Source organism: Misgurnus anguillicaudatus, chromosome 21 (assembly GCF_027580225.2).
Source record: "Misgurnus anguillicaudatus chromosome 21, ASM2758022v2, whole genome shotgun sequence".
Lineage (NCBI taxonomy): Eukaryota > Metazoa > Chordata > Actinopteri > Cypriniformes > Cobitidae > Misgurnus > Misgurnus anguillicaudatus.
This window is the reverse complement of record NC_073357.2, coordinates 63550001-63576875: the sequence shown is the minus strand read 5'-3', so window position 1 is coordinate 63576875 and position 26875 is coordinate 63550001. Positions and strand designations below refer to the sequence as shown.

The following is a 26875-nucleotide window of genomic DNA, read 5'->3' as shown; positions in this document are numbered from 1 at the left end:
TTTTCTTTGATGAGCAGAAGGACCTAAGAAAATAAGTCGAGGTTTTAAACATAATTGTTTTACAATTTAAGTGAATTTGTGCATAAACAAGCAACAAAATGTAGAAATAAACTTATTTTTTCTTAAACCCTTAATTCAAAAAATGCTTTTCTAAATGATATTTTTTGTGTCTAAAATCTAGACTTTTTTTTAAGGTAATTTTGTTCATCAAGAAAATACATCTTAATTTAAGACTTTTGAGATATTTGTACTGAAAACAAGACAAAATATTTTGCAGTGCTAAACCTCTATCACACTGACATGCACATATTTCTAATATTTTTTCATACGAGAGATTATTTATTGTACAAACTTTAATGCATATCCTAAAAAACATAATTTTGACGTTTCAGTCAACACCACTAAAACCCAGGAAAATAATCTGCCAAACTAACTGTATGAACTATAAGAGGATAAGATGATAGATGACAAGTCTTCTGTCTCAGATGAGTTATTCTCATACTTTTGTAAGTTTTTTAGTTTATTTAGACCAATTAGAAAGTCATAAAGATTTCATACAAACTTGTACAAATTCAAAAATGGCCATTTCATTCTTTTAATAAATACATTTTTCTCTTAACAGAAATCTTTATTAATGTTTAATAATATTACAGAGCAAACAATTCAAAACATAAAACACCTATGTTAACGTAAATCACAAAATATAACTTAATTATCAGCAAATGGGGTTAAAATGTGAAACTGTGTGTGCGTGTGTGTGTGAGTGAGAGAGAGAGAGAGAGAGAGAGAGAGAGAGCAAGAGACTTTGTTCTTCACATGATCATCCCTCCGCCCATAATCTCCATTCTCTGTGTAAAAAACAAACAAAGGTGTGAGAAGCACATCTATTTGCATTCAAAACACTCAAGTGTTTTTTAACATATTATTCATGTACCTGGGGCGGTTCTATGAAAGCCAGCCAATCAGACGAATGTGTTGGGAGGAGCCCCATTGATTGACACTTGTATATGGCGAGTGCTGAACCGAGCAGATTTCCAATGAGATAAACCAAACCCTGTAGCCACTGCTGACTGGAGCTCTCCAACAACTTAAACGCTTTAAAACAAACACACAAATACACACACACAGTGTTATCTGGATCTCGAGCAAGGTTGCAAAGGGGCGGAAAGTTTCCGGTAAATTTCTGGAAACTTTCCATGGGAACTTAATCTGGAAAATGTTTGAAATATTTGAATTGGAAACTTAAAAGGAATTTATGGGAATTATTTGTAAATGTATATAAAATATATCATATACAAGCATAAATAAACATTTCTTTGATCATTAGCAGACATGCATGCAAGGTTATACACATTTGAAAGAATCCTGATACTTATGCTTATTCATTTGATTGTATTTATTTGATCAAAAATCAAGAATTTGATCAAATAAATGCAGGCTTAAAGAGCATAAGAGACTTCTTTCAAAAACATTAAAAAAACAAAACAGTAATGCGTCTAAACTTTTAGATGGTAGAGTTATTCTGTATGATAACAGAAAACTGTCTAGCAGAATGTAGAAGAAAGAGCATCACAACTACATGATAGCCTCATAAATTCTCAATGAAATAGTGTTTTCTTTCGTTTTGATATCTGATTTGCTGGCTTCAAGAAATAATCTGTGCATGTTATGGTAGAATGCAAGTCAGTAAGCAGTGTGCATTAAGAAATCTGCAGGGTAGAAATTTTAAGGAGTCCACAATGTTTGAAAAACGCTTTGGAAAAGGAGACGGGCCGACTAACAAAACACACTTATAGCCAATCAGCAGTAAGGAGCGTGTCTTTTAACCGACATCCTTGCCGGTTTGTGTATGTGTGGGGCGGGTCTATCAACAGAAGGTCCTATTGGGGTAGGGGCGTGTTTGTTTAGGTGATTTCAAATATCAACATTGGCTTTCAAACATCATGGACTCCGCCTTTAACTGAAATTGCATTAAATCTTCAAGATTTTTTAAGTACATTTAAGTTTCCTGTTATAGGCAATTCTGGATTTTTTAAATTCCCAGTTTATTCCTATTATTTCCTGTTAATTCCCATAGATTCAAGTTATTTTCCATAGATTCCTGTTAATTCCCACACATTCCTGTTAATTCCCATAGATTCCCGTAATTCCCATATATATTCACATACATTTTCATATATAAGTGTAAATTCCCATATATACCTGTACATTTTCTATAGATTTCCCTTTAATTTCCATATATTCCTGTTAATTCCCAAGGAGTCCCATATATCCCTGTAAATTCCCATAGATTTCGCTTTAATTCCCATAGTTTCATATTAATTCCCATGGAAATTTTCCTACCTTAAAAAGTCCTAGAATTTTGCAACCCTAATCTTGAGTCAATCACTAAGATATTTTAAGATGAATACACCTGAACTAATGTTTCATACTTGTGCTGTACAAAGGCTTTGCTAAAGATGGTGATGTTTGCACATACATAAATATATAAACATTATCCATCCATACAGGGTTTGAGCAGAAAAAGACCCATTGATAAACAGTTTGTTCAGTTATCAAACCCAAACTGTAAACTACGGTAAGTGTAGCTGAAAGCCACCATTGAATGTTACTTACTGGCTGACATGGACATGAGCGCCTGGATGGGTCTCCACGCCATCATACACACCATCATGATGGGAAAGATGGAGATGGTGTTTCCTGACATGTACATGATAAAGAGATTCATAGGAATCTGCTTCAACGGTCCCAAAGCCACATCCCAGCATCTCTACAGAGTCCAAAAAAATGACCAGACAATCACAAAAAGACAAGGATTTAATCTGCATCCACACACCGTCAGCCCATGAAGCTATTTATATACAGAAACAAAACAAAAAACCCTCACCTTCTCCACCAGGTTGCGGTCGGCTTCCTGTACACTGGTGTCTGGGACGGGTTTATCTGAATATCCCACAGGATACATCACATCACCCTCTTTACTCTGCCTGTCCCCACGACTCCTGCAGAAAGAGAAAAACATACAGAGGTTTCATCAACATTTGTACAAGTTCACTGATATATGTGAAGAATGGATGGACATTTATGAATCTTTTGTTTGGAATCATTGGTTCGAGACGTGTTTCAAACTGACCAAGTGATTTTAGCAAACAAGGCTTCGTCATAACTCGGGGTTCCCACATCTTAGTTAATTTCAAATTCAAGGACCTTTCCAGGACCAAAACCCTCAAATTCAAGGACTAAATGTGGAGACACATTTTAAGTGAGATCAAGGTTACATCGTGTTCTCTTTTAAGATACATTGTTACAGTTCCTTTTCAAGGGAACTTGCGCTGCGTCACTGTGGTGACACTTTGGGGACGCCTCCAGGGGTAAGTGCGTCTGAATGTGTATATAAAATTCAACCAATGATGAGGCTTAACGACAAAGACAAGGTGACGCGGGAGCCAGGAAGTATATCACTATCTGAAATATTGCCAAAGACGGCGTTACAGGAACGCATGAAGTATGACAAGAGAGACGCAGCGTCTCATTCCCTTCTCAGGGAACAACAGTTACATACGTAACCCGAGACGTTTTCATGTGTCAAACACAACTATGCTTCACTATGTATTCACATACAGAAGATTTTAAAGTGAACAGTTTAGCACGTGTTTTTAAAGAGTTTTTGCTCTTTGCTCCCCCTACAGGTTAGAAGCGTAATTGTTCATTACCACTGTCGTAAATACTGCAGCAAAGCTGGCTCTGATTGGATTGTAGGTCTGCCGTAAAGCAAGTTTTTGTAGTTTTCACTCAATCTACAGGACCGCGACCCGACGGTTGGACACTTCTTTAGTGCGGTTTTGGCCGATTGAGGGCTGCAAAGTGAATGTGAAAGTGCCGTTCACCCTGTTTCGAGTGAATGAACAACTTTTTTGGAAACGTTATTTTAAGGTAAAAAAAACTCTTTGGTGTTGCTTTAAAAAGTCTAGAATTTTTATGATATTATTCTACACTACACAGGGAATAATATGGATTTTTTTTCCAGAAAACTTCTTGCATAAAATAGATTCAAGCACTTTTAATGACCTGTATCTATGTATGTATATTTTCAAAAACTTCCCAGGGCCTTGATCCCCCCCCCCCCAGATTCACAAACTTTCAAGGCTTTCAAGGACTTGTGGGAACCCTGATAACTGTTTTGAAACTCTGATGGTTCACCACTAGAAGTCGATCACAAATGACCAGTGTCTAATATGGTTAGGTTCACTCAGGTCAGTTTTATTATAAAACATTCATCCCCTTACAAAAATTAACCATGTTTTATGTGTATTGATTACTATCAGCAAATTTACAATTAGCATAATTTTACTACATGGTTCTTTAGTTTTAATTGTAGTAAAACCATGGTTAATTCTGATTGATAACACTACCATTTGCCTACCTTTTGTGTATAGTCAGATTTAATGACAAACATGTGAATAACTAAAAGGGGAGTTAAAGATCTGCTTGCCCTAAATAAAACAAAAAACAAAAACACAGAATACACTTTTACTTAATGACTTAAAGAGGACATATCATGAAAATCTGACTTTAAGTGCTATAGTTGGGTCCCCAGTGCTTCTATCAACCTAGAAAATGTGTAAAAGATTAACCCAGTAGCTTAGTTTTGGTAAACCATTCTCTGCAAGCATGTGAAAAAACAGCTCATTGAAATGTGGCTCCCCTTGTGATGTCAGAAGGGGAGCCACATAAGAGATCAGCTCATTTGCATTTTAAAGGACACACCCAAAAACAGCACATTTTTGCTCAAACCTACAAAGTGTCAATTTTAACATTTTATAATAAAATATCTTTATGATATTTTGAGCTAAAACTTCACATCTGGGACATCAAAGATTTATTTGACATCTTAAAAAAGTCTTGTGAAATGTCCCCTTTAAAAAAGTTTAATGATTTATTCTTCTTAACTCTTTACCCGCCAGTGTTTTTTAAAAAAGCTGCCAGTTAGCTCCAGCATTTTTTCATGATTTTCACAAAAGTTGAATGCCTTCCAGAAAATGTTCTTCTTTAAATATATTAACATACAATATATCAAATGAAAGAACAGACCCTCTGCTAAATGTACAAAATAAAAGTTAGTAAATGTTCTTTAACTTAGGTTTAAGATGTTAACTAGCATATGCACTGGACTTCAGTTATTCTGGTCTTTGATAGCTCCTGAAGGCTTCATGTATAAAAATAGCACCATGTCAGTGTAGCGCGTACAGAACAGGAAACAAACTACTATGTTTAACAGGAATGCAGAAGTAAGTTGCGCTATACACTATTGGTTTTATTATTTCAAAGCTTTGAATAGCTTAGTTTCTCCAATCACTATGATGTAAATGATCCTACTTGTTATTACACAGATACTTGCCATATCAGGAAATTATATATAGAGATAAACACAATGTTGAGCTTTAATGTTCAATGTGAAATACCTGCTGCTGCCCAGGCTCAGTTCTAAAGCCCATTTCATTCTCTTTCCTGCAGCTCCGCCTCTCGTTGACAGAGCTCCGCCCCCCTGACTACCTGGTGATGTCATACTGTCTGTCAACCCACCTGCAAAAAAACAATCACTTTCAGTTAATTACACCTTACAAATAATTACTGTAATGTACTGTGTGGCTGACTGTAAATGAATAAAACACATCGGCACATCAATATAGACCTAAAAAGATTTATCACCACGACACCTTTAAACTCAGTGTAGTGTTTTATAACATTAGTTTGTCTGTTTTGAGTCAAACCAATGTGATGACGTTTTTTCTGATGATGTTTTTTGTGCTGATGTCAGACTCATTTGTTATTTATGAGTAATCTGATTTAAGTCAATCAATTTACAGAGAAAATAATGAAATCAAGTAACATTTTGTCACGTGTGTTCCAGCAGCTCAATGTCAGAGGATTGCATAAGCAGCACAAAAGGTTCTGGATTGGATCCCAGGCAGGGAACACAACACACATACTGATCAAATGTTTATCTTGCAGGGCTGCCAATTTCACGCATTCAGTGTGAGACTCACGCAATTGACCCAATTCTCATGACACATAACCATTTTCTCACGGAGGCTCGCACTTCAAGTCCCAGTGGTGCTCATTTGGTTTGGTGTATTTTGAGTGCGACAGTCCCTCTATTAGCACCAATCAATCACAAATCATCACTTTATACAACTGACTTAAAGGTGCAATGTGTAACTTTTAAAAGGATCTCTTGACAGAAATGAAATATAATAAACATAACTCTATTATTAGTGATGTATAAAGACCTTATATAATCAACTGTATTGTTTTTATTACCTTAAAGGATAATTCCGGTATTTAACACTTTGAGTCTCATTTCTGGTTTGTTTTGGATGAACTACAGTGATGGACACAGAAATTTTGACAATGGGTCGAGTCTTGACTTTTCGACTCATTTAGAAGCGTCTCTTGACTGCTTCAGAATGGAAGTCAATGACCATGCACAAACATGTCATTAAAACAACACTTAACGTTCATTTTCAAAACTATACTACTCACCGAGTGGTTCATGGTGTTCGTTGATGATTAAAAACAAATATATTGGCGCAATGTATGATTTCAATCCGTGTTATTTGCTATAGTGGAACTATTTTTTCAGATACCTCACAACCACGTATATACTTCCGCTCAATATTTGAGTCTGAAGCATGAATGAACGTAGTCCAACAAACTTTAATAAAATGGTAGCATACTTTCAAAATCAAGTTTATTTATAACACTTACACCATCCAATGTTTTTTTCATCAGCAAAACATAAAGAAGATATTTTGCAGAAACCCCAGTGCTCCGTCATGCAAGTCAACAGATCCGCACACTTTAAGAGCTAAAGCATATATATCCAATACAACAGTAATCCCCCATAACTCCGTGTGACATATTGACGTCTTGTGAAGCAAATCAATCAGTTTTTGTAAGAAACTGAACGTTATTTACAACATTATTAGCGTGAATGCCAAAGCAGGAAGCGCGCTTTACGTTTGCGATCTCTTCCACTGGTGCCGTTTGGTGGCTGTTGGCTATGGATGTTGGTCTCTCTGCGCCACCTATAGAGCGGGAGCGTGAAGCGCACTTCCTGCTTGGCAAAAGCTCTGCATTAACGCTGTAAAATATTTATATATATATTCGAATCTCAAAACTGAAAATCGAATGTCGACCCACGGAACAAATATTCGAATATTCTGGTCCAGCCCTACAAATATGGGAAAAATTTCTTCTGAGAGAAACCGAGCAAAAAAACTACAACCACACGTAGGGCTGCACGATATATCGAAAATGTATCGCCATCGCGATAACTGTGTATGCGATATGCATATCGCAGGGAGCTGCGATAACTTGCATTTATTTTACGTGTCTATCATTTGAGTGTTGCATGCTTAGATCGTCCAAATGACACCCATCAGAAGGTGGTTCCCACACACTTACTTTACTTGGGCGGCTCTCTCAAGTATATTAACAACTGTACACGTATATTTAGCATCAAATGTTGTTTTTTTCTGTCCGTGATAATGACATTATGCGTGCGAGCTGGTCGTGTCTTTTCTGATGAGTTCGCTGTGCGTTCGCGTGCTTTCTGTTTCTCGATGGATTAGGTGCGTGCGACGCAAAGCTCAGTGTCACATTGTTTCCTTCCATGTTCCTGAACTTGATCACAGTTGTATCCATTAGAGGTCTTCACGGAAGGACACGAGTCAATATTTTGAAAGGTCAGTCGGGTCCGAGTCGGTCCCATTTTAATTACTTCAGGTACCGGGTCTGTTTAAACCCAAGTCGATCAGAGACGGCCGTGAAGAGTCAGTCAGCGCTAACGTGCTATAGCGCATGTGCAGTCTCAAGCGTGCCTCCGGTTTCTATGGCAATAAAAACTGACTCTTGTTTATATAAAGTCACGGCCACGCGCTGCACTTTCTTTCTCCCATGTTTATAGTATTATTATCAATGAACCGTCTTTTTATATGTTGGCTACAAAGATGGTTAATGCCAAGCCCAGTGTACTGAACAAGCAGCTAAAACTGTCAAACAGTCATTATGTAAGCTGAATCTACATACTTTATATAGAGTATACTTTTGAATCTAAAGTAATGACGGATTAAGCTCTTTTAATCTGCAACAGAGGAATAGAAAGAGAGGCAATTTTACTGCTTCTACACAAACCTATCAACTTTATAATCTTTAGACCTATTTATAATCCATAGACCTGCATTGTCTATCATTAATATATTATACATTTTATTGTATAAAATTAGTCTTTCTGCACCTCTCACAATGTTAATAAATCCCTTTAAAGGGGTCATATTCACAAGTTCATTCAGCTTTGTTCATGTCAAAGAGAAAGGAAATAGAGTTTGGAGTAGTTGGATTTATGAAATTAATATAAATATTCAATAAATCAAAGTACTGCGTTATGGTCACACATTACTAGTTTTTTGTCACATGTATAGCATAGTTTAATTACATCTTTAGAATATGCATTACCTCTTTATTTCATTACATATCTAAATGCTAAAATAAAAGCAAATAAAAAATAATTTCTCTAAGTAAGACATATCGCAAGGCATATCGCCATCGCACCCACAAACAGAACTATCGCATATCGCATATTTTCTCATTATCGTGCAGCCCTAACCACACGTAAACAGTCCCTTTTCTGTTTCCCGGCTGCGGAGTGATATATCAGCGAGCAATGAGTCTTCCAAGAGAAGTCAATGGAATTTTACAAAATGCCAAATAAAACACGACAGAAACTGTATTTCGCTACACAACTTGTTTTTAATCATCAACGAACACCACAAACCACTCGGTGAGTAGCACAGTTTTGAAAATGAACGTTAAGTGTTGTTTTAATGACATGTTTGTGCATGGCCATTGACTTCCATTCTGAAGCAGTCAAGAGACGCTTCTAAACGAGTCAAAAACTCAAGACACGACCCATTGTCAAAATTTCAGTGTCCATCACTGTAGTTCATCCAAAACAAACCAGAAATGAGACTCAAAGTGTTGAATACCGGAATTATCCTTAAAAGGGGGGGGGTTCAATGGTATTTCAAGCATTCTGACTTATTAACACAGTTATAGAGTTGTTTCCTTATGCTAAACGTAGGCAAAGTGTCAAAAAAGCAGTTGGACGTGTTACAGAGTATTTCTGTGCTGCACTTCGCCAGGGTTCGTACAAGTTTCGTAAAGTTTTTTTCGATTACAGGTCCAACTGGCGTTTCAGGGGTATCACTTCTTTATATGGGCACTTCCCCCGGAAAACCTCGCTCACCCGTCAATCAGCGGGAGACGCTACAACTTGCAAACATCTTATCACGCCACACAGCTTTGTTTAATTTCAAAACTCAACAATGGCACGAAAGAAGAAGTGTGTTTTTGGATGTAAGGAAAAGAAAGTCAGCCTTATAAAAACAATGGGTATAGTTTATTATCCGGGGTAGCAGCGGAGTTCTGCGTGTGTGTTTGATGCGCTGGATTTTCCCAACCGGGTCATGATTTGCATGCGGCCGCGCAGCTCAGCGCCGCTCCGAGTCGCGTCTAGGACAACTCGGAGGTATTGTAAACCGGAAGTGCACATTAAATAGTGCGAGCTTCGTCAGATAGCATCTAATTCAAAATGCAAAATATACGTTAGCAGCCAATGTTAATCGTTAATGATTTGGGACAAATATGATGTTATTTAATGTTAAACTATGTGAGTGGCGCTGTGTGGCGCGACAGGGATTTGAGCAACTTCCTGAGTCCCAGCTGGGCGGCGTGGACAGGCGCCACCTGGCGGCGCAGGTGTGCGTATACTCATAGAAAACGTGTTAGATTTTTTTAGAACGGCGCTGCGCGGCGCTGAGCTGCGTGGCCGGTGTGCGATCCCCTTAAGACTTCTGTCTTATGTTGGAAATAGGCGCGTGCACATTATATAAATGACACAAACATGTAGTGAATCATAAGTTAAACAGTGTTGTATAGTGTTGCATGACTCGTACTCGCTCCACCCGCGGTAGTATCTCCTCCTTCTTCATTTTTTCGTACGTTATCGGAAAGATTCGGTAAAGCTAATCTTTCTTTTATAAATCTGATTAAACTAAAGGCTCTTCAGAGATATAAAGGATGTAATACTACTCTATAGGTACTCCAGAGTAACATCAGAAATGCATAAACAGCGTGTGTTACGTGAGCTTTAAAATGAACTGTCTTTTATCTACATACACTGCGGGTCTCCTTAAATGGAAGTCACCATTTTGCACCCTCATGAACACCGTACAGTAGCCCTAAACAGACAAACTGCAGAGCGCGTTTCGCCACTACGTTGTCTCAGACAATGACATGTTTGTCCTGTGGTGGCTACCGTAGCTTCTCTATGCGTTGCAAAAGGAAGGGGTGAGTTTTGGACTGTGCCGTTGGTTGCAATTCAGTCTCACCGCTAGACGCAGCTAAAATCTACACACTACACCTTTAAATCTCTGCAGTAATATGCATTTTAGAGAGACCAGTATTCATTAGATTTTAAAACATTTTATCAGGAGGAATAGTATAATATTTTAATTTCTCAAATCTAATTGGATTTGTATTGTAAACCATATTTCCGCAGACTTTTCCAACAATTCAACACCATTATTATATAAGTGGTTTGGCAAACGGTTACTTTAGTAAAGAACTTATATAACTTTTTTTAGTCTTTAATAATCATTTGGTAAATAATAATAATAATAATATTAATTTAATAACCACCCTAAGATGCCAAATATAATATATAAATTATATTTTAAATCTAAAAATGTATATAAACATGTAAATATTTCTTAAATATACATGCATGTGTATATTTATATAGAGATAATTATTTCACACAGTGTACACACATATATGATGTAAAGAAAAGCTTTCATTTTGCAAACATTTAGTCACGATTAGTTGTTATGCACCTCTACATTAGGCATAAATGATAAAGCTGTAGGCATGGGCCGGTATAAGACTCTGACGGTATGATAATATATATAATATTTTCGTAATATATATTAAATGTAAACATCAAATCAATCACACGACTTAATGAATTTTGTATAAACACAGCTCATACCTTGGAAACGATATCACAGAACATTTTAATGGTTTTGAAACCTTGACTGTTTAAAACCTCGGTATACTTTGAAACCGGTAAAGTTTCATCCAAACAAAAGCAAATGTGTGGATGCCTGCATGTGATAGGTTTCATTAAACTTTATCACTTTAACAATCAAGAGTTACGTACATTAATGCATTTGGAATAACGTTACATGCATTAAGACAAAACGTTAAACACGTAAGTCTCATTTTGCTAAATGAACACATATAAAATGAATATTTAATATACTACGCCTAATTCACATTGAACTTAGATGAGAATAATAGATTAAAATGACATTATTTTACGTCTTATTAATAATCAATCGTCTTTAGAGGTTATTTGACTGTACTGTTAAGTGTTTATCTCGATTCATGTGCAGTTTTGAATCAAATGAAAACATCGTTAGATTTCCTCACCTGTTAAAGAGCAGATCAATGTTTTACACGAACAGTAAATGATCAGATTATTTCTGATTTATTGATAAAATAACACAAACACACTCGAGCGATTCACTCTTCACAGAGGCACCAGTTAATGACGCTACACACGTCACTTCCGTCCCCAACAGATGACGTCAAGAAATGTACAGAAAACAGCTTTCCAGTTTCTCACACTCATAAAACAGACATTTATCACACTGTATAAGTTTTTAAAAACACATTTTTTATTTGTCTGTACACGATGTCAGCTCTGATGCTCTATAATCTTTAAAAACTTTAAAACGTTTGAATTATTATTTTTTTCATTTTAAAATAAAATAAAATATTTATAATATAGACAATATTTTCAGTGAAAATGAATTTAATCCATAAAATTACTATATTATAATAATAATTATTTTTTAATGTATAATATTTTGAGGTTAATATATATGTGAGCGTTGTTTTTCAAACAAGATACAGCTGATATATATAAATACACATGTTTGATTATTTAATAAAAGTAGGTAAAAAGTGTAAACATACAATAATGCATTCTGTTTTAACATCTTCAAATAAAAAAAGTACAACTCATTACTATTTTCATGTTATGCATTGTGAAATGCAGTCATGTAAAAGACTACAGTATACATGTATATAGTGCAAAATATTGTCAAAACGTAAGGGACTTATTTAAATAACGTTTGATAAATCTCAGTTTTGGACAGTGTTTCATTTGTAAAGACTCAGTTCTGGACAGTGGTAAAAGCACATGTAGGCATCACAGAGTAAACGGCGGACGGTATCTCTGAGAGACGAGGCATCTAACCGAGCGATCTCCTCCACAGACAAACTCAAATAACGGCCCACCTCAGGACACGCTCTCACCTGAGGAACATTAAAACCATTCTCTCCTCCTAAAAAAAAAAAAACACACACAGTCACCATGACATCACGAATCATTCTCTGCATATATTTAAAGAAAATGATAGAAATAAAACATTACCCTCTCTGTCAGCCATGCTATCGAAAAAGAGCCAGTCTGTGGGCTGTGGACCGTACTTGACAAAGCTCACGTAATGGCTGGTCTCAATGCAGGTGACGGCAAACAGATCCATGAGCTGTCTTACGCAGTGTACGGGTCCCTCCCATGAGCCCTGTGGCCCTCTGATGCGGGTCGGTTTGTGCGTCTGTCGTTTCTTGTGTGTATGAACCTGAAGCAGGGAGAGACACATGGTGTTTGTGTGTTTTACGCCATCATAACTTACAGTCGTACTGCATGTATGTGTGTGTGTATGAACCTGTGTGCTGCAGGTGTTACAATACTGCTTTAACTGGCCTGGTGTGATGTCATCATCCTCATAACACTGTAGACACTCCCACTGTGCCAGTGATTGACAGATGCTGCACTGCCTCGGAGCTGCAGACAGAGAGATGAAATAATGAATAAAAAGTAAACCAATAGAAAATCTACAAAATAAGATAATAAAGAGTTTTATTGCATTATAAAATAAACTGTAAAACAATTCATGAGGGATAAAATGCAGGACTCAAATATTGTTAAATGTTTAATATAAAAAAACAGAATGAATGAATGAACATGATCCAAGTAAGAATATTGATCTTACTCTCGTCCAGAAGGTCGGTGATATCGAGGGACATCGATGGCAGAATAACATCAAACATCTTAAACTCTTTGCCAAATCTGGGCATGAGGAGGGGCAAACATGAAGGGACCTGTAGAAGCCAAGAGCTCAGTGTTTAACAAAAGTTTATCACAACATAATTTGTCCAACAACTTTGAAGAAAACTTTCATGAATGTTGACTAGAAATAAAAAGCTGACTGTAGGCTACAAGCGGTCTCTCGACATCAACATCACCACGAAGCTTCCGACAACTCTTTCAAACTTTATTTAATACATTAAAAAGCATAAGGAAATACTCTGTGGATTCATCTTTTTTTGGGAATTGTGCACATGTCGCATTGTTCTGTGAAATCTTCATGTGCGAAAGTGTTCATGTAAAGTCTTAGACAATGTCTGTAGTCCTATGAAGCAACCGCCCTTTTAAAAACACATAAAACCTTTAAAAAGGTATTACTGGTGTGTTTTATGACGTAGAATAAAACTTAAAAATATCTTGAGCTTATGTTAACCCAAGATCTTTTTTGAGACGTTTAACCAAAACCATAAAACCCATTGACTTTGTGATGTTGGAACAGGAAGTGCTAAAATGCTAACTGGCCTCCAGACTTTACCCCCCAAAAAACGGCATCTCTGCGGCACTTTATATACCGATGTATGTGTTCATATTATCAAAGAACTTGCCCAATCACAGGAGACAGTTCTAAAACACAATCATACAAATCTGAAATCTGATTGTCATTTCTGAATTAGATAAACTTTGAATAATTTAAAGACTGTGCAAAAAATGACTCTCTTACATTTCTCTGTCTGCAGTCTCATACAGGATCCAGTTTAAAGTTTTAGTCTAGGGATGCACGATATATCGGCAGACATATCGTTATCGGCCGATAACTGCTTATTTTTAATATTATCGGTTATCGGTCTGATAGCAAAATTAGGCCGATAAATGAAAGCCGATAAATGATGGATTTTTTGGTTTGTTGAACCACTTCACTTACTCATTACTGGCCATGTGGAGTTTTGATTGGGGCTTTCTGTGACATAGTACAAAGATGACACGTGTTGCACGCTTAAGAATATGCTAGTCTAGCGCAAAGACAAGATGTCCGTGGTCTGCGAGTTTTTCATTGTGAAAATAATATGAATATTTATCGGCCTATAGATATCGGTTATCGGCGCCAAATTTAAAGAGTTATCGGTATCGGCCAACATTTCCATATCGGTGCATCCCTATTTTACTCTCTAATGATCATAACCTGTGTTTCCCATCTCTCTATAATATTCTCACACCACACATCACTTTGGTTAACGTCTGACTGAGCTGAAAGTTTGTGTGAAACTTCACCTCTGTGAGTTTGAGTCCAGCGTGCATGAAGGAGGACTCCAGTAACATCTGAACACTCGCCACCCGCACCAGAGACGAAAGAACGAGTGGAGAGATGGATGGAGACAGAGGAGAGATCACAGGAGACGATGGAGACGCTGAGATAGATGGAGGAAAAAGCTGATAGATGAAACACTCCTGTGGTTGCTGACTCACTGACCTACAACACAGACACATGCGTACCCACAAATGCACACACACACACACACACACACCCAGACACGCACACACACACATACGATACGAACATTTAATAACAGTTTAAAGTGAAGCAGAAAGACAGGAAGATAGAGACAGACAGACAGACAGAAAGAAAGAAAGAAAGAGACAGGCAGAGAGACAGATAGAAAGAGACAGACAGACAGATAGAGAGAAAAACAGACAGATAGAGACAGACAGGCAGACAGACAGACAGACAGACACATAGAGAGAGACAGACAGGCAGATAGAGACAGACAGACAGATAGAGAGACAGACAGACACAGATAGAGAGAACAGACAGACAGACAGACAGACAGATAAAGACAAATAGAGAGACAGACAGACAGACAGAGAGGTGAATAGGTGTTGACCTGATCTTCAGAAGTGGTTCAACCCGGAGAAGCAGGAAAAGCTGGTTGAGAAATTCTTCTGGATCTGAACACAACACAGATTTCATGTCTCTTACTTTTTAAAGATTTTCACCTCCTGACCCACACACATATAAACACACAACACACACACAACACAAACACACCTTTTTCCTGGTTAGTAAATCCAGCATCTGCTGTTTGTGCCTGTAGAAGTTTGCGTAGGGCCATAGTTTTACTGGCACACACATAACCAAACCTGCAAAACCAAATGAATCATGGGAGATTATCAGCAACTCATTTACAACTCAACTGACTGTAAGTAGCTCACATGACCGCTCTGTGTATAAAGCTTTAAAGAAATAAAGTTGACATCTGTAATACTCTCTCTGTGTGTGTGTGTTTATGTCATTACTTTACCTGCGCAGAGGATTGACAATCTCACAGTGCAGAAGATCTTGAGCATTTCTACTGTGAGGATTATTCTGAAGTTCAGTCGGCCAAAACAAAACCCAATCGAATGAACTACAGCAAGAAAACATACTGACAGAAACAAACAAACACAAATACATTAGAAATAAGTGTGAAACTAACACAACAATTACACAACAGATAACAGTAGAAATGACCTGAATGAAGACGAAACTTTCAGCTCTTCAGAGCAATGATGAATGAGACAAGACTTTCTCAAATCATTGTCATAATGCTAAAGTTACTCTTAAAAATATGTACAATTCTTCATGTATTTAATTTATTAAAATTGCAAAATACACTTTTACAAGTTGTTTGGACATAAATGTGTGCTAGCAGTGTGTGAACACATCCACCCTACAATAAAAAAAATCCACCTGCTTCTTTTTGAATCCCTATTAAACCAGAGAAGTCTCATTAGACATGCTGTTTTGATTCTCTTGTTAATGTGACATCACACTGATGAAGCCACGCCCACAGCCACTGACTGACTGGTTAATTTTACCCAAAACTTTTCTAAATGTGTTTGTTTGCAAAATTGCAGCTATATATACTATTGTCTCAGACTGTATTAATCAGATCTATTTGAACTGAAAGTGTAACTCATTTGCAATTAAAGGTACAGACATTAATAGGGTCATTTTGGACATGCTATAATAAATCATCTGTCGGGTTTTTTCAGCAGAAACTTGACAGTCACATTCTGGGCACACCTGAGACTTATATTAAGGTCATAATAGGTGATCTTCAAGGAAATATGAGATAATAATGAAATGATTGAACGTAACTAATATATAATAATGGTATACTGTAACTCACAGTTTTTAAAAGGAACTGTGTTTGAGAAACTAAAGGTGGGTTGATATCATCCGAGTGAATGTGGATCTACCTGAAGAGAGAAGCATCTAGATAGCAGGAGTTCAGATGACCTTGAATGCCTTTCTTAAAGCCCTCGTACAAGATCCGGGCGTCCTGACCCATCAGAGGAGGAGTGTTATCATCCACACGCTTACTGCTCCAGTTAGCAAATGCTGAAATGGAGTTGCAGCGATCCACTTGATTAATCGGCGTCTCCGGTTCGGGAAACCTGGAGTCGCGTCTGCAGTTGCGCAGTTTGACGAACAGCCCTTTGTTGGGAGAGCAATGAAAGTGACGCTCACCGAGGTAACTCCCATCTGTGGCGGCCGTCATCTCGTGGTCCTGAAAAACACATCGCTCATCATTTCAGTGTCCTGTCTCTATTCAGCCAGCGATTAAACCGTCATTTCACCATCTAGATTAACTATAGACCCAATACAGTCCGGCTATGAGTAACTCACTTCTGGCCAAAAAAACCCTTGAATTTGGTGACATGTGTATTTTGTCAAAATAACTTGTGAGATCTCTGATTTTTAAATCATGTAATAAAGGCAACAGTCATCATTACAAGCTGTTGGCTTTTATTTATTGATTGAATTTTTTCATTGTTTTTATGTCCATTTAAAACCCTAGGATTTGTCTTTATACTGAAATGGTCTATTATTACCTTATTTGAAAGGGTCATGAATAATAATGTTGAGCTCTGCTCTGATTGGCTGTTTCTCCTTCAGTAGCTCTGTGTGTGTGTAAACAGATCTTATGTTTGAGTCTGTATCAAATGAAGATACAGATTTTGAGGAATAATCAATTGTTTGGAGATTGTTAATTGACGTTTCTGAGTGGTAGTTGAGTTTTTTTCAGAATGGACCTGCAAAACTTAACTGTAACGTCAATAGTTGAACTTCAACCTAAATGCTATAGCATTAACTAGCATATAGCATTAACTAGCATATAGCATTTACTAGCATATAGCATTAACTAGCATATAACATTAACTAGCATATAGCATTAACTAGCATATAGCATTAACTAGGATATAACATTAACTAGCATATAGCATATAACTTATAGCATTAACTAGCATATAGCATTAACTAGCATATAACATTAACTAGCATATAGCATTAACTAGCATATAGCATTAACTAGGATATAACATTAACTAGCATATACCATTAACTAGCATATAGCATATAACTTATAGCATTAACTATCATATAGCATTAACTAGCATAATACGCTAACACAGCAGTCTTTAGCATTGTAACAACATTGTACTTCATTTAATGTGTAATTTAATGTTGTGGTGTACATCTGGACTGTGATGTCACAGTTGGTGTTATGTTGAGATTGGTCTGTTTTCCAGCACGTGGTTTACATAAGAAGGAAACAATCGTGTTTGAGACTCATGATATGTTATTACCATGTACAGAACACATATTATTCTGTCTACGACACCTTTAAGTTTCCACTGACAGACAAAATTTTGCCTTGTTTTAGCCTAGAATAGGGTTTTCAAACTCAAACAAGAAGGTTCTCGGGGGTCCCCAGAAAATGTAAAGCGAAAATGGTACAAGTCTTGTGTGTAACCAATTATTTAGTTTTTTAGACCAGGGGTCTCCAACCTTTTTGTAAGCAAGGGCTACCACAATGGATAAAAAAATTTGGAGGGCTACTTTTTTGATATAGTCTACTCAAAATGTTTTGTTTTACTTAAACAAAAATAATAATTAAAATTTAAATTGATGCTATTAATGGAATGTGGTTTGGCAGGCAAGTCACAGGACTCTGTGCGGGCAACCTGGTGCATCATATTGGAGACCACCGGTGTAGACAATTTGCTGTCTTTATAATATCACAATTACTAGTTAGCTAACACAGTTTGAATGTTCCTTAACACAAAATATGGATATAAATTTTAGGAAAGGGGTCCCTCGTTAAAGGATCATCATATGTGGGGGTCCCTGCCATCATAAAGTTTGAAAACCCCTGGCCTAGATGTTCACCCCGTGTTTGGACGTCTATTAGATGTCTTTTAAATGCAACATTGTTTGGTGGGTATGGTCCTGCTTTCACACTTGGACCGATTGTTTGGTTTGAAGCAGATTCCACTGAATTTCGCAGCATGCAACTTAATTAAATTGAAAGGGGCCATGGCATGAAAATCAGACTTTTTCCATGTAAGTGCTATGATTGGGTCCCCAGTGCTTCTATCAACCTAGAAAATATGTAAAAGATCAACCCAGTAACTTAGTTTTGGTAAACCATTCTCTACAATCACATAAAAAATAGGTAGTTGAAATTTGGCTCCCATTGTGATGTCATAAGGAGCTCTTATTATAATAATACCGCCCCTTAATCTGCACTATCCAACCACAGCACTGACATTTAGTGCAGAGAAAAGCACAATTGAGTTTTAATTACAACAAACCACCATCATTGCGATCAGTGTTTGAATTTCATCAGCTCATTTGCATTTTAAAGGACACACCCAAAACTGCACATTTTTGCACACACCTACAAAGTGGCAATTTTAACATGTTATAATAAATTATTTATATGGAGCTAAAACTTCACATATGTGCTCTGGGGACACCAAAGATTTATCTAACATCTTAAAAAAGTCTTGTGCCATGGCCCCTTTAAAGGAATAGTTGACCAAAAACCCCACGTCACCATAGAAGACATTTAATAACTGTACGGATTAGTTTATTTGTGGATGGATGTACTATTTGGAGGATTGAACATATAATTATAATGAAACTCTTTACCAGTTCAATTCCAGCGACTGGTTCAGAGATCCCATTGATCTGTCCAATCCAGCGAATCACTCCAAAAAGAGGCGGATCATTCACCTCCACCATACAGCCCACTTCTAACCACGTGTCGAGCTCAGCTCTCCGTTCGGCATTAGTTGGAGAGGGAAAACTGTGAAATCCATTAGAAGAGCGTGAAGGGTCAGTGGGTGGTGACGTGGGCGTGGCCTTCGGTTTATTGGGTGGGACAGGAGGAGGTTTCAGCGCAGGTTTGGGTATAGTTAGAGGAGGTGGTTTCAAAGCCACTTTAGGGACGGAGTCAGATGGAGGCTGGAGGGCTTTTTTAGCCGTGACTAGCATGGCCGGTTGGATAAGGGGTTTGCTTGTTTGTGGCGAGTCTTTGTTTTGGGTTGATGATGGCTGTAGGGCGGTCTTGTTGGAAAGGGGCAACTGGGGCAGTTTGGGATTGGCTACTGGTGGTGAAGATCGTTCTGATCCAGTTTCTGTAACACAACAAAAGGCCATAGATAAGGAAAACTACATTCAAACATGAACATTTTTTTGGTCTTCACTTATTCAAGTGCTAATTTTGGCCGAATATTTTTAGTTGCCGACCATTTGGTGCATCCCTACTTTATATAATAATTATTTACTTTCTTTAGTGTAATTTTACAGCCATCCGACTCTCTTTAGTCCGAGGCACACAGATTTCTTTTACATGAAATTAAATGTTTTAAAAATAATATTTGTGCACATATGTTTTATATGCCACATGTTTCTCCTAAATCTCCTTTTGTGCTCCATGTCAGCAAGAGAGACAAATGCTTTAAAATGAAAAGAGGGTAAATAAATACTGACTAACTTTAATTTTGGTTGAATTAAACAGTGAACAACCATTACCTGCAGCGACTTTAGAAAGAGGAAGTAAAGCTCCGAACGCAGCTGATGGGATCGAGCAAAGTTTGTTATTTTTATAAACTCCGTCCCACGATCCAACAGGCTGATCCTGAACAAACAAACACAATATATCTGGTTTATGCAACACACATCAATCATGAATCTCATCAATTCTTATAAATAATACTTTTTTGGAATCATAAGATAAAGTACATTTCTAAAAAATAATAAAATCATTGCATAACCCAAAAGCAAAGCATACAGAGAGATTAAATTCTGGTCTAAGCGGGCGGGCACCTACATACCAGTAAAACCCCCACAAACACCTCAGAGGAGGTCCGGTCAGGCAAGGGTCCACAGAACATCACGGTTCCCCGTTGGACCGCCTCGTCCTGTGTAAAACACACTCTTTGTCCAATGGAGAGCCGCGCCGAAGAAGCGGGAACCGGACCGGAATCTGTGGCCCGGGACATGATGTTGACGGGACTCTGTTCATGACGACCGTTATTGGATGAAGTCTGGTTCGGTTGGTGTGCGGGTTGGCGATCGTGGTCACCTGAACTAGCACTTCGTGATAACCGCGGGAGTGTAAGTTCACTGACTGACAGAATGAGACCACAGGCATCCGGGCAGGTAAACAACTGATGCCCTTTATAGTTTCCATTACATTTGCCCTTGCCAGCCGCCCAGCCCTGAGAAAACAACAGCACAAACACATCAGAAAAAACTGAAATACACTTAAATGAAGATACATTTCCTGGAAACTCGAACTTTGGCACCTTTAAGATTATAAGAATGCATGTTAATAATCTGTTAAATTATTCTCTGATATCTACATAGAAGGTTTGTGGCTTTGTTAAGTGCAAAAATGATCCAGAGTCAGTTTTAAATGTCCATTTACAACCCTTGGTTTTGTCTTTATAATGAAATGGTCTATTATTACCTTATTTGAAAGGGTCATGAATAATAATGTGGAGCTCTGCTTTGATTGGCTGTTTCTCAGAGCAGCTCCTTCAGTAGCTCTATGTGTGTGAAAACAGATCTTATGTTTGAGTCTGTATCAGATGAAGATACAGATTTTGAGTATTAGCTCGGGTCGCTTAGAACCCCAACCGAGGTGGTACAAAAAAAAAGTATCAGGTACTACGTACTGCACTCAGTGGAAAAGCCCCCAAAAGTAAGGTGACCTGACCCAAACCAAACCAAACCGTGGGGTACTATGCAATGGAAAAGCGCCATTATTATTCATCTATGACTAGGTAAATACAGTTTTACATTCTATGGCACCTTTAAACATATTCAGATCTTATGTGATACAGGGAGTTAATTCGAAATTTAAAGATATATTTCCCAGCACGTCTGTATCTGATTGTAAGAAAGCCATCATCACTATGGGTTTACCTTTAGTTGAACGCCAAAATAAATAGCAGAGCTTCCTCTTGTCAACGGGCCACGAAAACGAAGGTCGGCATCAGCAAACTCTTTCGACTGCTTCCAGAAAACCCAAACCTCTGAACCCAGCGGTAAAGCCGCCAATCTCTGTAGACGATGTGGCTTAGCCAAAAGTCTCAAGCGCTCATTAAGGTCACGGACGGGTTCAAGGAGACCGGCCAAATCAGCAGGAACGTCACTGAGGAGACGCTTGTCTATTTTTACCATAGACCCATTATCAATAACCTGTGAAAAATAAACAGGAGATTTGTCATTTTATTGTTTGCATATACATGGTGTTTTTTTGTCATATACATAGAAAATACCCTATGTTTACACAACTATCACATTTAAAGACACTTTAATCCAAAGCAACTTACAGTGCGTGACAAAGTATACATTTTTTGCTTCATGTATGTTCTCTGGGATTGAACCCACAACCTTTTGCGCAGTTAAGAGGCTCTATCACTGAGCCACATGAACTATAATAGGTGTTTAAGTTTTACACACATACAGTTACTATATACATATACAGCCGCAGAAAAAAAATAAAGAGACCACTCCAGTTTTCAGTTTAATCTTCATTTCTAGATGTATCATTTCTATTAAACTTCAACAAATTCTGTTAAAACTATTAAAATTCAACAAACCTCGGAAGTGACATCCAACAGCATGTTAAAGACTGAGAGCATTACAAGAACTAGGGCTGTATAGTCGTTTGCAGAATAAAAGTTTTTGTTTACATCATATATGTGTGTGTACTATGTATAATAATTAGCCATATAAAAATACACACACATAAATATTTAAGAAATATTTACGTGTATGTAAAAATGTATATTATATAAAATTGTAAATACATAACATATAAATATATTTTTCATTAAAATTATACATGTATGTTTGTGTACTTATATATGCATAATTGTTATATACAGTACACACGCAAATATATGTTGTAAACAAAAACTTTTATTATGCAAACGACGATTAGATGTGATTAATCGACAAGACCTATGAAAGACGTGACTAAAAATCAGTTTTTTTCCCTAAATTACATGTAAAGAAATTAGTATTTTGTTGAAAATGTTTAAATGTATTTAAACGTTTTCTGTGCAGCTTTTAAAGTCGGAAAAAACTGCATCTTTTTTTATAATTTTTACCATGTTTTTCCAATTTCAATGTTCAAAAAATATTGCAAAATGCTAATAAAATGTAATAAGAATTTTACAATAAAACAAAAATTATAATTTTACTTCAACACACATACAACCATTGAAATTGTATCCTAGTTTTTTTCCCCCCGCGGCTGTAAACATTTTGCATATTGTGTTTTTACATGTAATTTTAAAATAGTATGCAGTATACACCGTGCAGTACTGTACTTGTTCTTACTTTGACCCATAGGTAATCTTTGCCACTTCTCTGCCCGCCTCCCTCCTGCTCTTGGCACAGTTGCCCCCTCTGTAGGCGAATGGTTCCTTCCAGATGGTCCTGAACTCTATGATCGGACTCGACCACGTACATTCTCGGGGGGCGACGCCTTCTATTGAGTTGCGGGTCGCCGGACATGGTGACGACAACACGTCGAGACCTGCGTCAAGACGAAACAAAAGTATTTCGTAATAAAATAAAGATTTGTTCTGATCCATTAAACAAACACAATGCGTAACGCATTTCACTTTTTAAATGAGACCATTAACTAACCACAAAGAAAACGGTTTGTGTAAAATTTGCTTAAGTTTACACGGAACATAAAGTGCAAAAGCTTAAGGTGAGCAAACCTGTTTATTAACCTGAACAAAAACAGATTTAGGTGTTAATGTCGTTTGAATTTAAACACATGCATGAATACACAATAACTAAATGGATTTTAACTTACCGACAGTGTCATCAGCTTCATTTACAGTCCGATAACTCACTTAACACGGCGAATAAAGTCAATAAAGCTTCACTTTCAGCAAACCAGGAAACAAGGCAATAGACGGGTGAATGGACCAATCAGATGCGAGGAAAGTTTGACCAAAGGCTTGTTCACCTTCATCTGGCACTGCGTAGACTAATCAAATGTATCGCGAGAGCGATTCGAGTGCTGCGCTTCGGGTCGCTCTCGCGGCATTACGATGTCATGAACCGACCAGTCTGTGGACTAATGACGGGTGGGCGTGGCTTCGGCGTGGGAGGGAAATTCCGCAGTTGCGGTTTTTATTTTGGTAATAATGAGCAAGTTTTTCTTTTTCTTTCGGCGGACATCTCGTTCACTTTCCGAGAATTCAACCCACTGATCACCCCGAATCAGATTTATAACTAAGCCAAAGAGTTGAAAGCCAACTAATCCATCACCCAGCACTTTATAGCTTATTTCCACCTTAAAGGGATAGTTCAACCAAAATTTAAATTCTGTCATCATTTTCTCACTCTCATGTTGTTACAAACCTGTATAAAATACTTTGTTCAGATGATCATGATGGAAGATATTTTTGAGGAATGTTTGTAATCAAACCGATCAAGAGCTCCATTCACTTCCATAATGGGAAAAATATTAGGCTACTAGGGAAGTGAATGGGGCTCATGATCAGTTTGATTACAACATTCCATGAAAAAAAATCTCCCATCGTGTTTATCAGAACAAAGAAATTCATACAGGTTTGTTACTATTGTGTTATTATGTAATATATAATGCGTTGGCAATATTGTAAGTGACACATAAGCACTGAGTTACCACAGTTCATCTTTTACCCTGAAGATATAGATGATGAATATTCAAACACAACAGACAAATGCTTTATAAGAAACACTTTTATAAACACAGACAATAATTAAACATAAAGTATTAAATACATAAATATGAACAGACATAAATAAATAAACAAACAAGTAGGAAAATAACATTTGTTTTAAAAATCTAAAATAAATTTGAAATTCTAAATATTAAGCACCGTTGTAAAGTACTTAAATTAGTTATAGTAAGTGCTAGTTAGCTTAGGTCAGTATCATCATATCAGATTGATATTATTTCTTTAAAATGTGATTTTTGTGCGACTCCAGAGTTGAATTCTGGACTGAAGACTCGGTGTCGATGAAGTAAGTTGTCAGTTCTCCTTTGCCCTTCACGTTGATGACTCCTCTCAGAGTTACTCCATAGCCCAGGGTTTGAGCCACCTGTGCCGTTTCCTCAGTCACCTGAAGGGGCAGCAAACGTCAATCGGCAGCAAACGTCATGTCCATACATTTATGAATGTTTTGCAAAAAAAAAAAAAAAACATGCACACATTTCCTATATTCTATATTTGGTTTACAATGAGAAAAATAACAGAATATATCACACATAGTTATTGATCAAGTTGCCAAATCAGATCAAAATCCTTTGACAAGGGTGCATTTGAAGAAAAGACGATCAATTGATTTAATAACAAAATCACAAAAATTAAAACTCAAATTAGTGTTAAATTTAGATCTCATTACTTTTTACAATTTCTTTAAATAATAATGACATCTCATTAAATGAGCAAGATATTTATGTAAGGAATAATTGACAACGGGCCATTGAATTATAAGAAAATAATGCACACCAAGGTGGTAATGCAGCACGACACAAAGCGGAGTGCCGTTACACCGCAGGTGTGCATTATTTTCAAATAATTCAAAGGACCAGAGTCAATTATTCCTCTTATATCACGGTTACCACAAACATTGCTCTGGTACCTATTTTTAAGACATTTGAAAAGTTAGGTGTGCGGTTTACAGAAAAATAATCAACACCCATAGAACATTTCTCAGCCAATCAGAATGCAGCATTTGACAGACCCGTGGTATAAATATAAATATTATATTCATAATTTTCCACAACAGTTCTCAAATTTATTATTTTTCTTTATGACTGTACTGTAGTTGTTTAATTACGACACTAACAAAGATTAACAACCAAAAAAGTGTCAAATTTGTGAATCTGTATAATGATTTAATGTATGTTACATAAATCGCTTTATTACCTCTTTGCTTTGTTTTCGTTGGTTGCCTTCCCTGCTTTATACGTTTATTTATGTCATCCATAATTGTTCGAAACTGTTTCAAAATACTCTTGTTTATACTTGCAATATTTTTTTTACATTAATATGACTGGTAAGTAAATTGAGAAGTTTGATTGTTTATAATCATTTCGTGTAATAATAGTATTTCTGTTTTCTCCATATATTCGCCCCACGCGTCCTTTTTATGTCTGCACTCTGTTTTAGGAGATTTGATCACAGGTTTGTCAGGACAGATTGTGGTTTACATTATGTACACTAGGCTCCTTTAACCTGATAAAGTTGGATTTTTATTTTCTTTGTTCTGAATTATTCACCTGTATTTTATCCAGTACTCCAGTACTGTCCATTCTGCTGGCCACATTAACAGTGTTTCCCCAAATGTCATACTGAGGTTTATGAGCACCAATAATCCCTGCGATCACAGGGCCATGGTTTATCCCTGAACAAAACAAAATACAATAACACACCACAGTCAGAATATCAATGTTTCATAAATACAGTAGATATTATCAGTTGATATAGTGTTATACATTACATTACCATTGACACCACATATGTTTGGACAGACCTGCTTGTTCTAGATTATTCAAAAACAATCTGTTAAATGCAAACTTTTAATCTGTAAAAAAAAGATTCTTCAAAGTAACCAACTTTTGCTAAGATGATTTTTTTGTCTTTATAATGGGCACAATTTAATTTGTCTACAAAACTTATTTAAAGCATTAACTCTTTCCCTGCCACCATTTTTTTAAGTTGCAAGCCAGCACCAGCATTTTTTAAAAAGTTTAATACCTTCCAGAAAATGTTCTTTTTTAAATATATAAACATACAATATATCAAAACATCAGACCCTCTGCTTTAAAACAAAAACAATGTTCATCCTATCTTCATTTGTTCTCTTTTTATCACCTCTCAAATGGGTTGGTTTCTTCAAAAATACAAAATCTTGAACAAGATAAAAGCTGAAGTAGTTGCATTTTTTTAAAAGGATTTTTGTTAAAGATAAGATTTAGAGCGATGATCATACACAGAGTTTTTACCGTTTTTGGATCAGTGGATGCTTCAGTGTTTTATAAGTTGGGTAAGAGCAACACCTAGTGGATAATAGCGGGAATATGGATTGACGTAAAAACTTGTCATTGGCAGAAAAGGGTTAATAACTGCATAACTTCAGTCAGGTGTGTTGAAACATTTGTGTATATGGTAAATAACTGTTGGATATGAATGAATATTATATTTCTATAAGATCTTCAGTACCGATCCTCAGTTTAAAGT

The 26875-nt window shown here is 36.8% G+C and overlaps 3 protein-coding genes across 3 annotated transcripts in view; all 3 read right to left on the bottom strand.

Moving 5' to 3' along the window:
• Positions 1-581: 581 nt before the first annotated feature.
• On the bottom strand, positions 582-11711 carry emc4 (ER membrane protein complex subunit 4). The gene is made up of 6 exons (XM_055218109.2): positions 11554-11711; positions 5463-5583; positions 2888-3002; positions 2617-2770; positions 935-1095; positions 582-848 (listed from the first exon to the last, which is right to left on the bottom strand). Exons 2-6 carry the CDS (start codon positions 5564-5566, stop codon positions 813-815), a joined length of 570 nt encoding a protein of 189 aa, XP_055074084.1. The 5' UTR covers positions 5567-5583; positions 11554-11711; the 3' UTR covers positions 582-812.
• A 336-nt stretch (positions 11712-12047) lies between these two features.
• cyld3 (cylindromatosis (turban tumor syndrome) 3) lies at positions 12048-23608 on the bottom strand. The gene is made up of 15 exons (XM_073859618.1): positions 23452-23608; positions 22965-23163; positions 21540-21815; positions 20444-20830; positions 20142-20247; positions 19257-19744; positions 16517-16827; positions 15577-15699; positions 15324-15415; positions 15160-15223; positions 14549-14747; positions 13185-13293; positions 12858-12976; positions 12563-12770; positions 12048-12473 (listed from the first exon to the last, which is right to left on the bottom strand). Exons 2-15 carry the CDS (start codon positions 23139-23141, stop codon positions 12289-12291), a joined length of 2844 nt encoding a protein of 947 aa, XP_073715719.1. The 5' UTR covers positions 23142-23163; positions 23452-23608; the 3' UTR covers positions 12048-12288.
• Positions 23609-24357: 749 nt separating this feature from the next.
• Positions 24358-26875, bottom strand: part of LOC129453684 (adenylate cyclase type 2) — a 26140-nt gene continuing 23622 nt past the window's right edge. The window contains exons 24-26 of the mRNA XM_073859617.1: positions 26858-26875; positions 25915-26039; positions 24358-24752 (exon numbers count right to left, since the gene is read on the bottom strand). The exon at positions 26858-26875 is cut by the window's right edge and continues 97 nt beyond it. Coding sequence (XP_073715718.1) covers positions 24582-24752; positions 25915-26039; positions 26858-26875 — 314 coding nt within the window. The 3' untranslated portion in view covers positions 24358-24581. The remainder of the gene's footprint in view (positions 24753-25914; positions 26040-26857) is intronic.